The 12,740-nt window shown below is 40.3% G+C and overlaps 1 protein-coding gene across 1 annotated transcript in view; it reads left to right on the forward strand.

Moving 5' to 3' along the window:
- Positions 1-204: 204 nt before the first annotated feature.
- Positions 205-12,740, forward strand: part of CLSTN2 (calsyntenin 2) — a 1,535,903-nt gene continuing 1,523,367 nt past the window's right edge. The window contains exon 1 of the mRNA XM_077290847.1: positions 205-532. Within this exon, the coding sequence (XP_077146962.1) occupies positions 466-532 (67 nt within the window). The 5' untranslated portion in view covers positions 205-465. The remainder of the gene's footprint in view (positions 533-12,740) is intronic.

A 12,740-nucleotide genomic window follows, 5' to 3' on the forward strand; every position in this document is an offset into this window, starting at 1 on the left:
AGTTCATGTTTTCTTTGTTCCTAACATCTATGCTCCTCTATGATACCAATATTTATTGTTCCATTACTCTGCAGACGTCTCTGTTAATTTACAGGGTGACAGCAATCTACAGAATGCATTCTACTGCTGTGCAGCTACAGCGTGTGCCGCTAGGTGGCAGGAGAGAGCCTTTCTAGGGGATTTAAATTGCCATCAGACAGATCTGAACAAGAAATATCAGCAGAGAGCTGAGAATTACTGGGCATCACTAGCAAGGGGACTGGGAGAGACACTGATCCTCTGTCACTCCCTGCACAAGCATATAATATAGCAGCAGCTGAAGGAGGAGCACTATCCTACATTGTGATTTAAGGAGCTCAGCTACATCCAGATCATCAGCCTGCCTGCCTCTGTGATCTTGCATGACCAGGAGCAGCTTTACAGCAAGGGATTCTGTCTGCACTTTCTGCCTTTCCACTCGGAAGGATGTCAGTTCAGTGGGTGACAGCAGTGTTCTTCCTGGGTGTTGGCTGCGGTGTCTTCTCCACTAAAGGTAAGAAGGCTCAGCCCTGGGCAGGAGCTCTGGGACTTTCCTGTAGACCAGGTCTCCTGTAGACAATGCTTGTAGATGATCCTTAAATGTTATCTGCATTCTGTGATACTTTTGGAGGATTGGATTGTGTTGCTCATGGGATCTGATTCCTGATTTCTCACTCATCGAAATCGTTTTTTGTGTCTCTCCTCAAGGTTATTGCATGAAAACAGCAGAAAAGTCTGATCTATAAAGTCCTGAGTGTTTGTAAACTAGGCTTGTGTCTGCTCTGTGATTGATGGAAGCGGTGCAGCAGTGTGCCCACACCTGGAATAGTGGAATCCCAATTTCACTTCTAACCTCCTACCCATCAGGAGGCTTCGCAAACACTACTTATAATGTGGAGGGGTGTACTAATATGTGTAAGATTTGTTAATGTTAGATTTCACCAAGTCATCCTTTAAGTTGAAGAAGTGCCCAAATCCCCCTGGTTTTGATACATGATGATGCAATTGGGTTTCAAGGTCTTAAACTGGTTGCTAGTAGAAGTGTGATCTTTCTGGCTAAGTTTTCCCAGTGTTTTCCCTGTACAGGTGTGTGCGGCACCTTAAGTATGGGCCACCTGGCGGTACTATGGTTGCAGGCTCCACTTAATAAGCAGTGATGACTAATGGTGGAAAGTCATATTTGGAAGAATCCCGTGTAGACAATAGTCTGTGCTGGACCTTCTACATGTGGCAGGGACTGGGATTAGGGCTCCATTTGCATGTTGACTTGTATTTAAACACTTATCACCTTTATGTTGAAGATTTGTTGTTTTTTTTTGTCTGCACCTTGGGTAGAAAGTTCAAAGTACTTTGGATTTGCTGCTTTGCCCAAGCTAATGTCAGTGTATTAGATTGATGCATGTTGGATAGATAAATAATATGGCGTGATAATATAAGGTCTGGTGTAATCAAAGTCTAAAGAGTTTGAGGTTTATTCAAATTGCACTTAAAAATAAGTTTACAACTTGGTTAACACTTAAGATTGGCAAAGTGTGACTTAGAGTATGGGTAGAGCGTGAAGCATTAGTTACACCTGCTTGGATTTTCACTACATGTGAGGAGTATGTAGTTTGTGAGACAGTATGGTATAACCTGACCTTAATGGGTCACTAGTTACCTTCAGAAGTCCAGCTAATAAAAAGCCTGCTTGGATCATTCATAACTATGTATGAACATGTGTGGTGTAAGATCTAAAGGTGATCATGGTAGTAGGACCTTTTCTGGATGTCTTCTTCTAAGCCTCCCTTCACCCATCCTTCAGTGTGAGCCTACAGTGTGTAAATGTCTACAAGTGCCCAAAAAGTGGAGAGAAGTTGTGATTCAGTGATCCCAATGAAATGACTTTTTTCGTCCAGTAATGTGAACCAAGCACCAGCAGTTTACAGGACGTTGCATCTATGACCTGTGTTGTGTTTGGTTTGTGTCTATGGCATTTTATCATTTCAGCTGTTTATCACTTAGTCTTAGGGCTCCTACTCACTTGCGAGCAACTCGGATGAGTCTGGCATGCTAAAACCTGGCTCTGCACCCGGCACTCAGATCGGAGCGTGCGGCCGCATAGGAATACATGCAGCCGCACACTCCACTCCTCTGTGCCAGGTGCAGTTCTGGGGTATTGCCGTGCGAGACCCATCCGAGTCTCGTGCAAGTGAGTAGGAGCCTTTAGAAATGGAAACACAGCACGTTTTGTCATAATAAAGCTAAGAATAATGAAATTATTACGAGCAAGATGAATTGCACCATTTATGGCTTGTGTCTTGACCTTTAAGAATGTAGGCTTATGCCTTCACACTTGCCTGCCCATTCTAATGCTCTTACATATACGGCATGTTCATGTATGTTCTTGTTGGCTAGTCGGTCCTGCATCCCATTGCTTCCTGCTGTAAGATTATGACAGCCCATATGAGCTTTCGTAAGAGAGATTAGACATCTCGAGTGTTCAGAGCCAAGTGTTGCTCCATGTTAATATGATGGGATTAAATATTATTAGAGAAAAGTCCTGGGAATATTGTATAGATGATTGCTGGCGGAGTCATTAAACACTTGTATACAGATTTTGACTAGTCAATAGCTATTATGCTAAATGAAGAAAGTTTGTAATTTGGTAATTATTTTTTCTCACCTAACGTATATGAAATAAAATGACAAAATACATTTGGTTTTATATTTTGGGTGACGTGATATGAGTTGTGATATACCGTAATATGTGACATGACTTTTTTTTTTACATACTGCATCTTAAGGATATTCAAACCCCTTGTTATATTGGCTAAAAGTTAAGAAACAGGACATTTTTATACATGATCTGTATGACTTTGTACCTTTTTTATTTTTCAATTCTCAATTTACCATGTACAACCTGGAAACCATCACTTAGTTGCTGGTGACTGATCTATCACTGCCTAGTACGTCATGATGCAATGTTTTCTGTGGACTCTTGGTTAAAATCGCTCACAAGATGAAAGATAGTCATAATTAATGCACCGCTCCAGTGCTGGAGTGGTGCTAGTAACATAAGATGCCTGCACCTAATATTATACTCATCACCAACCATCTTCACGGCATCACTTGGGTCCCACGCGGCCAACTTCTGACTGACTGGAAATCAGAGCTAATGGTCACAAGCTCTCAGTGTTAGGCCGGCGTCACACTCGGCGTAAGACAATACGCCACGTATTATACGTCCGTACTACGGCCGTAATACGGAGAAATGTTCCCAAAATAGTGATCCGTAGTCAGGGTGTGTCAGCGTATTTTGCGCATGGCATCCTCCGTATGTAATCCGTATGGCATCCGTACTGCGAGATTTTCGCGCAGGCTTGCAAAACCGACATCTAAAGGATTTATGTGCTCAAATGTTCGGGAAAACATATATACAGTATATATATATATATATATATATATATATATATATATATATATATATGTAATTGAGACACATATATATATATATATTCTGTATTTAGATTTCATTCAGCGCGATATCTGTGAACAGCCGGTAATTCAATTGCCGGCTTTGCATTTCTCCTGCACAAACCCGACAGGATATGAGACATGGTTTACATACAGTAAACCATCTCATATTCCCTTTTTTTTTGCATATTCCACACTACTAATGTTAGTAGTGTGTATGTGCAAAATTTCAGCGCTGTAGCTGCTGAAATAAAGGGTTAAATGGCGGAAAAAATTGGCGTGGGCTCCCGCGCAATTTTCTCCGCCAGAATGGTAAAGCCAGTGACTGAGGGCAGATATTAATAGCCAGGAGAGGGTCCATGGTTATTGGCCCCCCCGTGGCTAAAAACATCTGCCCCCAGCCACCCCAGAAAAGGCACATCTGGAAGATGTGCCTATTCTGGCACTTGGCCACTCTCTTCCCACTCCCTGTAGCGGTGGGATATGGGGTAATGAAGGGTTAATGCCACCTTGCTATTGGAAGGTGACATTAAGCCAGATTAATAATGGAGAGGCGTCAATTATGACACCTATCCATTATTAATCCAATTGTAGGAAAGGGTTAAAAAACACACACACACATGATTAAAAAGTATTTTAATGAAATAAACACAGCGGTTGTTGTAATAATTTATTGTTCTCTCAAATCCATTTGCAGTCCCTCGCTTGGCAACATAATAAACGCACAAGATACATACCTTCTGATGTCAGATCAGGTCCAACGATGTAATCCATCTGAAGGGGTTAACTAATATTACAAGCAGGAGCCCTGCTATAATGCAGCTGTGCTCCGTGCTTGTAATTCCCCTGCGAATGAATGAAATGTAGGTCATTGACCTACATTTCATTCATTCGCGGTGAGGCGCCCTCTGGTGGATGTTCTCATGAACTGCAGCCTGGGAACTTTTTCCCACGCTCCAGGTCATATGAGGACATCCACCAGGGGGCGCATCACCGCGAATGAATGAAATGTAGGTCAATGACCTACATTTCATTCATTCGCAGGGGAATTACAAGCACGGAGCACAGCTGCATTATAGCAGGGCTCCTGCTTGTAATATTAGTTAACCCCTTCAGATGGATTACATCGTTGGACCTGATCTGACATCAGAAGGTATGTATCTTGTGCGTTTATTATGTTGCCAAGCGAGGGACTGCAAATGGATTTGAGAGAACAATAAATTATTACAACAACCGCTGTGTTTATTTCATTAAAATACTTTGTAATCATGTGTGTGTGTGTTTTTTAACCCTTTCCTACAATTGGATTAATAATGGATAGGTGTCATAATTGACGCCTCTCCATCATTAATCTGGCTTAATGTCACCTTCCAATAGCAAGGTGGCATTAACCCTTCATTACCCCATATCCCACCGCTACAGGGAGTGGGAAGAGAGTGGCCAAGTGCCAGAATAGGCGCATCTTCCAGATGTGCCTTTTCTGGGGTGGCTGGGGGCAGATGTTTTTAGCCACGGGGGGGCCAATAACCATGGACCCTCTCCTGGCTATTAATATCTGCCCTCAGTCACTGGCTTTACCGCTCTGGCGGAGAAAATTGCGCGGGAGCCCACGCCAATTTTTTCCGCCATTTAACCCTTTATTTCAGCAGCTACAGCGCTGAAATTTTGCACATACACACTACTGACATTAGTAGTGTGGAATATGCAAAAAAAAGGGGGATATGAGATGGTTTACTGTATGTAAACCATGTCTCATATCCTGTCGGGTTTGTGCAGGAGAAATGAAAAGCCGGCAATTGAATTACCGACTTTTCACTAACACCGCTGCGTATTTCTCGCAAGTCACACTGCAGGTCCGTGTGGAATCTGTATTTTTCTCGCCCCCATAGACTTTCATTGGCGATTTTTTTTGCGCAGTACGCTGACAAACGCAGCATGCTGCGATTTTGTACGGCCGTAGAAAGCCGTATAATACTGAACCGTAATATACGGCTAATAGGAGCAGCCCCATTGAGAATAATTGTGCCGTATGTTATGCGAGTTTTACGGACGTAGTTTCTGCGCTCTTACGTCCGTAAAACTCGCCAGTGTGACGCCGGCCTTAGTCTGTGAGAGACAGAACCAGGCTGTCTTTGACTTGTATTGAAAAGTGACCTCTGACTCGCTCCAGCAAACATTGGAGTAATCCTGAAGATGGTGGATGGTACAAGTATAAGACTAAGTGCAGGGGTCTTACATTAGTAGCACAGCTCCAGCACTGCAATAAAAAAACAAAACACTGGAGCGGTGCTTTAAATCTGTCAGCAGTAGAGTTGAGCGGAGTGATCTGTGGAGGGTCGACTTCAAGTCTAATGATCTCTCTTGAATTAATTCACAGCAACTCGAATTTTTGGAGGAAGATTCATCAAAGCTTGGAAACAAGCTGCTCTTCTCTGGTCAGCAATTACACTACTCAATTATCAATTACAGTAAGCTATAAATTCTAGAGAGTGAAGACTGTAAAGCGTTATGGAATATGTTGACGCGATATGAAAAGGAAAAATAATAAGTAATTGATGCAAACAGAATGAAAATCTGTTGGCTTTGACAGAAAACTGTTAGGACTCATTCATTCAATTTTGATTGGATGCAGTGTAAGGGGGTCATAAAAACGGTCTTGTGCCCCAAACACGTCCCGGTTAACTGTATGTATATTGCTGCCTTGTAATGCCGTTAAACCGTGTATTTATTGTTGTATATAATAATAAATATATCTTGCCTCATATGTAGCTTGCCTACCTTGAGGTACTGTACTTTCCCTATCTACACAACATATAAATATATGTACATAGCAGCAGGAAATTATATATATATATATATATATATATATATATATTTCCTGCTGCTATGTACATATATTTATATGTTGTGTAGATAGGGAAAGTACAGTACCTCAAGGTAGGTAAGCTAGATGGGAGTACAAAAGTGTATATACTGTAGTTTACATAGGAGGAGCCAACCTTGGATAAGATAGAGGGTTTTCCTGTTCCTAGTTAGTAGGAGCCATAGAGCCCAGTCAGGGTAGTTAGCTCCGTGACGCTATAAGCAAAGAGCCCAGCCATCCAGGCCCAGTTGGCCAGAAGTGCAGCAGTATGAGTACGCAGGTCGTTCTAAGATGTGGCAGCTTTCTACATGGGCAGATGCCCTCATGTCTGGTGCGAAACGGACAAGGGAATCCTGAATGTAGTTAAGTTGAACAGGGAGGACACTGTAGCATCAGTTGAGATGGAACGAACTGGGTACAAACTAAAGGACATAGGGAAGAGCACAGGGAAAGTGAAGGATGTGAACGGTGCAGAACTCTGTGTTGATGCTGTAACTGATGTGGACGCGTTGAAAACGAGTAAAGTTCGACATTTAAAGTTGGAATTGGACTCTGTCTCTTTATGTGCCAGACCAAAGCAACAAGTGTCTCTGTGTCTAAGGGTTGCCTCAGAGAACCAGGCAAGTGAGACAGTGGGACTGTATATATGTGATGCAGGTGGTCAGGGCGCGCTAAAGCAGACACCTATGCGGACCATGAATACGGCCCTGGCTGCCGCCCTGCACAGTTTGTCTGCAGAAGCACCTGAACCTCATTAAAAATCTATGGGCTTCTCTGGGTAATGTATCATGGTTTCCATTCATATAAACTACAACACAGAAGTGAAGTCAACCTGAGTATTGCATAAAATGTCACCAATTATCTGTCTCCTGAAATACATTCTGCTGGTCTGAATATTGTGTATTCAAATGTCATAGCGTAAAATGTCTTCCACCACATTGAATTCATTCCTCTGAATAATACAAAAGTAATATTGTCCTCCTTCTACAGATATCTCATACATAAGTGGAGGTCTGCCTCATATATATTTATTGATAAGCGCTAGAAATTTGTCTTGGAAACTTGCTCCGCTTACTTTTTAATTTGATATGCCGGTTATGTTGTTTATGGGGATTTATCCTATAATTCTTGATAATTCTTGATCTTGATGAAACCTATTGTATATCATTTACTCACCTTTGTGTTTGCTTACATCTACAGTGGCTTGGTGGATGAGCTCTGATATCCTCAATGAGGAATGACCCTCCACTAGGATTTCCCATAAATCATAAATGTCTAAATTGAAGAAATCCTTTTAAAGGGTATGCGCTTTAGGAAAATTGCAGCATTGTTTTTACTGAATTGTCTTCTCGGTTGTCTCGGTAGTTTTTGCAGTGACTGCAGACTTTTCTTTTTAGATGGGACAACCCCTTTAACATTAACACGACTGTACCTGCATATTATACCTGGAAACCAACAAGTTTCTATCGATGGAGGCTGTTTTGCTATAATATGACTTGGGTACCACTAGTGTCAATGACGTGAGTGGACTGTGGATCTGCTCTGCTGCTCCATACATCTTTAATACCAACCACAGTGCTACATAATAGCTATGGATATCTAATGCAATGGAATTTGGACTTTTAATAGTGTTTAGATCATTTAGCAGAAAAAGTCCAAATAAAACCTCCAAGCATTGTAAAGAATACAATACTAGTTGCATTCCAGGGATATTTTGTTTTCAGCTGCCAAAAATAAAGGATGGGGAAATTAATGATTTTTGTCACTAAGGCCAAGTTTACACGTTCAGTGTTTGATGATTTTGTTACCTCCGTGTTTGTAAGCCAAAACCAGGAGTGGAACAATCGGACAAAAAGTATAATAAATGCTGAAGTGGTGCGCATGTTTCTATCACCCACTCCTGGTTTCGACTTACAAAGCACTGATGTAAAATACTGACCATGCACGTGGCCTAATAGGGCAGAGATCAACATATGTGGCAGTGTTTGTGGGATTATTCCCAGTAACTATATTTTAACACTATTTCCAAATTTTCCTGTATAATGTTAGCTACAGACAAGTGTGTGAAAATTCCTCAGTTTCATCCAGAAAATTCAGACAAATTTCCTATAATTTTTATTGGATTTTTATCTGTTTCCATTCATTATTTTATGTTCGTGTAACATCCGCATGACATTGATTAGTGCTTAATTTTCATACTTCATTAAAAACGTACATGATAAAATACATTTTCTAGGTTAACAATAGCAATGTGTCCCTAAAAATAGAGTGCCTCAGAGGTTCCGTATAGGATCTGATATTTATTTCACGCACCCAAAGACTTGAATGGGTGAATTTCATCCCAGACTCAGAAGAATATTGCTTGCTGCGTTTTTTGTTTTTTTTTTCTCATGGAAAGTCAGATTAAGCAAAAAATTGCCCTTTTGAACAGCCCTATTAATATTGAATGACATTGGTCGGTGTGCTGTCCGATCAAAAATAAGACCGCGCACATCCAATTGATATACTTAAAGAAGATTTTAAACAGTGGCACACTTGTACACAGGTTGTGCCTGGTATTCCATCTCAACTTCATTAAAGGGGTTGTCCACTACTAGGACAACCCCTTCTCGATCTAAATGTTTGCCCCTGCTAAAACAAAAGCTCTTATACTCCCCTTACAATGCTGGCGCCGTTCCAGTGGTGTTGGCACTTGCTCTCCCATGAAGCTCTTATGTCACGCAAGCCCTGCGCCCAATCAGAGCTGGCTTCACTATCCCCTCTTCAATGAAATCAATAAGAGAAAGTCAGAGAGTGGTCACAGCTCTGGCTGCCTGATGTTCGATTCACAGGGACAGTAAAGTCAGCACTGATTGAGTGCAGGGATTGTGTAACTTACCAATGTCATATGAGTCCTGGGAGAGCAAAATCCAACACCAGTGAAACAGCTCTAGAATGATAGGTGAGTATAAGTGTTTTTATTTTAACAGAGGCAATCAGATTGAGAAGGGTTGTCCTAGTAGTGGACAACTCCTTTTAAAAAGCACTCCAATCGAATGTTTTTATCCTTTTAATATATTGCAATCATCATATTATATATTACTGTGTTCTTACAATTGCTCATTTTGCCTTTCTACCTAAATAATGCTTCTCTCTTCTTTGCTCTATGTAGAAATAGGAGTCTCATCACCTCCTGACCCAGTTGCTCTTTTCTCTTCCCTTCCAGTGACTTTTGCAGTGGGTCATGAGTCATACAGGAAAAATTGACCTCCTGTTTCTAGATAGAGCTTAGAAGGATTCATCTAGTAAGTTTTGAATCGTGTTTTGTCATAGACATAATGGAAAAGAGAATAATTAGTTGGTTAGAAAGGCAAAATTAGCAATTGTAAGTACACAGTGCCATATAATATGATTGCAATGTATTAGGAGGAGAAAATGATGATGAAAGAATAAGTGCTTCTGTAAATTATATGGGGCTGATTTGACTTTTTTTTTTGTTTTAGGACGAAATTATCTCCGTTTTCTAATCTTGTATAACCCATTCAGAGGTGGCAATGTTCACAGCTATATATGGATTTCCAAAACCCTTAATTTATAAGTTGTGAATGCTAGATGTGAAATGTATCCATTAGCAGGTAGCAGCCATAGCGCTGCAGTGAGGCTTATTAGCATCGTACATTTTTCTTTCTTGCTATCATGACTAATATTTGTCAGTACGTTTCTGGTAGCTTGTGCTAGTGATTCGCAGATCAGCCCTACAGTATGTATGTGTGTGTGTGTGTGTGTGTGTGTGTGTGTGTGTGTGTGTGTATGTGTATATATATAATATCATATCCTCAGGCAAATGAGACTGTGTGTGTATATTTCCTACTGTATGCCATTGTATCCAGCACCCCAGGGAGGGCTATAAAGCCTATCCTATTTGTAGATGTCCTGCCTCTGATATTGAAATGCCCACAGGCTGTCACTAGATAAGTGCGGACTCTTCCCAGTAAACGTCTCTTGAACTTGTGTCCTGCTGCTGTAGAGCGAGACAAATATAGTGGGGATTGGTACGATGAAGCTTTGGAAGCCAAGACGCCACCCACCCCCATAGCATATAGATATTTCCAGAATTTTTCCTGTTAACAGATAATGCAATGTATAACAATTTTTTAGCAGAGGTGAAGAATATTTATTTTCTACTATGTTATTTTTCTAATATTCATCTACCAAGATATCAGTGTGAATAGTGCTGGTGCCGCTTTGGATATTCCATAAATCCTTTGCAGAGCGTTCTGCATATCAATCCATTGATCTATTTCACGCCATTAGACATTTGCCAGTCAGGAAAGGTATCGTGGGATCTGCATGCCGTAATAAGTCAATACGGAGCAGAGGAGAAGGGATTTGATGCATGTCTCCATTTTTCACTCTTCCTAGTTTCAGAAGAAGAAATAGTAACTCATATCTGGGACAGATTATTAAAATCCAGAGGGTTATGTCAGCATAAACTATTAGATTAAAAGTGACAGGCAGGCAAAGTTTCACTGTCTAGCTATGGTGGAAACCACCGTAGGAACCAGGGAAGGTGATAAATATTTTATATAAAGAAATGATCACGGTATTTACTCAACCTGGAATTGCATGTTTGTATCAGTAAGATCCAGTATGTGTGTCACATGTACAAATGTACTGGAGCCGTGATGAATTTTTCATTTGGCGCAACCCTTATCAGTGCTTTTATCAAAGACTGGAGTAAAAAATGTCAAAAGCTATAAAAAAAATTTAACTTCCTTGATGGAATATATATTAGTTTTGTTCTTTTACCCAGTGGAATGTGCAGGTCACGGCTAATGTATTTTTATCCCTCTTTGGACACCCGGCATGAGCGACCACCATTGCTTGCATTGAAGAGTTAATTAAAAGTCTCATCAGTTTACAGCAGACTGCTTCTCCAGAATGCACAGACTTGTTTTATTTCCCACACAGTCAGACAGCAACAAACATGAGAAGACTGAATAAAAATAAATTATAACTTAGTGAGAAGACGGCAATCCCATATTTACCATTCTCATAGGGAGAAGGAAGCTTGGGACATATTTTCTTAGAGTTAAAACGGTGGTCCAAAATATAACTTTTCATCCTAAATCCCTATCTATTTAATTCTAGAATCTAAATGTTTTTCTAATACATTTTAATTAAAAATTCCCTAACTACACTATCTAACTTCCCCCCCCCTACTTCCTTTTTGATGATGCTTTGTTTGAGAATCCCAGTGCATGCTTGGCTACTCAAAGCTTATCCGCGGGCAGAGACTGCCGTCACTGCCACAGCCCCTGCCTCCTCCCTGAAATAGTGTAATCAGTGACCTTCATTTCAGAACTAGGCTAATCCCTGCGTAATATGACAGTGACAGTGCACTCTCTCACCTGCTCAGATTAGCAGTAATGAGTTGACAACAGAGCGCACTGTCAGTGTGTGTTCCTCCTTGATGATGCTTTTGTGAGTATGCTAACTTGCACTGGGATTCTCAAATGAAGCATCATCAAAAAGGAAGGAGAAAAAAAAGAAAAGCCGTTAGATGATGTAGTTATTGAAGGATAGGACATTTTTAATTAAAGTATGTTACAAAATTTTAGATTATGGAACTAAATAGATAGGAATTTAGGATGAAAATTACTTTATTTTGGACCACGCCAAGTGTTTAAGTAGAATTATTATACATTTAAGGGAATATGTCATAAGAGTATGACCTCATGTATAACTCAAGGTTTTATGTTTAAGAAGTTTGATACTTAAACAAGTCAAATCTTATGTATTACGATTTTTGTTGCTCCTTTAAAGCATGCTGTATCTCTATCTACTCTTAATAGCAGCTCGGGCAAGATGGTCGTCCATTAATAATGTAAAATGAAATAACAATTATTACGAAGTGTGGTTAAGTAGCACCATCATATTGAGCCATACATTACAGTTGTTAATATTGAGGCTCACAATCTAAATTCCCTATCAATATATCTTTGGTGGAAACCAGAATACTCAAAGGAAACCCACGAAAACATGGGGAGAACATGCACACTCCTTTCAGATGTGTCCTTAGTCCTTGGATTAGAACCCAGGATCCCAGCACTGCAAAGGAACAGTGCTAACCACTGAGTCATCCAAACTAAAAAAAAAAATATTAAATTCAGTAAGAACAAAGCTATTTAAAATATAGGTGATAAATTACTTTTTACTGAAAAATTGAATGATGAATTGGCATGAGATCCAATTATCGTGTCTTGATGTGTCGTATACAAGGTGCTGACTTGAATCCATTTTTGATTGATCAGCATTCAGCACATTTGGACATTGTTACTGATGACCAATAACAATGCACTTGTTTGATGTAACCTTTATATACCACCCATGTGGTGACTTAACATTTTAATAAAATGCCGCAATC

This window comes from Ranitomeya variabilis, chromosome 2, assembly GCF_051348905.1.
Source record: "Ranitomeya variabilis isolate aRanVar5 chromosome 2, aRanVar5.hap1, whole genome shotgun sequence".
Taxonomy (NCBI): Eukaryota; Metazoa; Chordata; class Amphibia; order Anura; family Dendrobatidae; genus Ranitomeya; species Ranitomeya variabilis.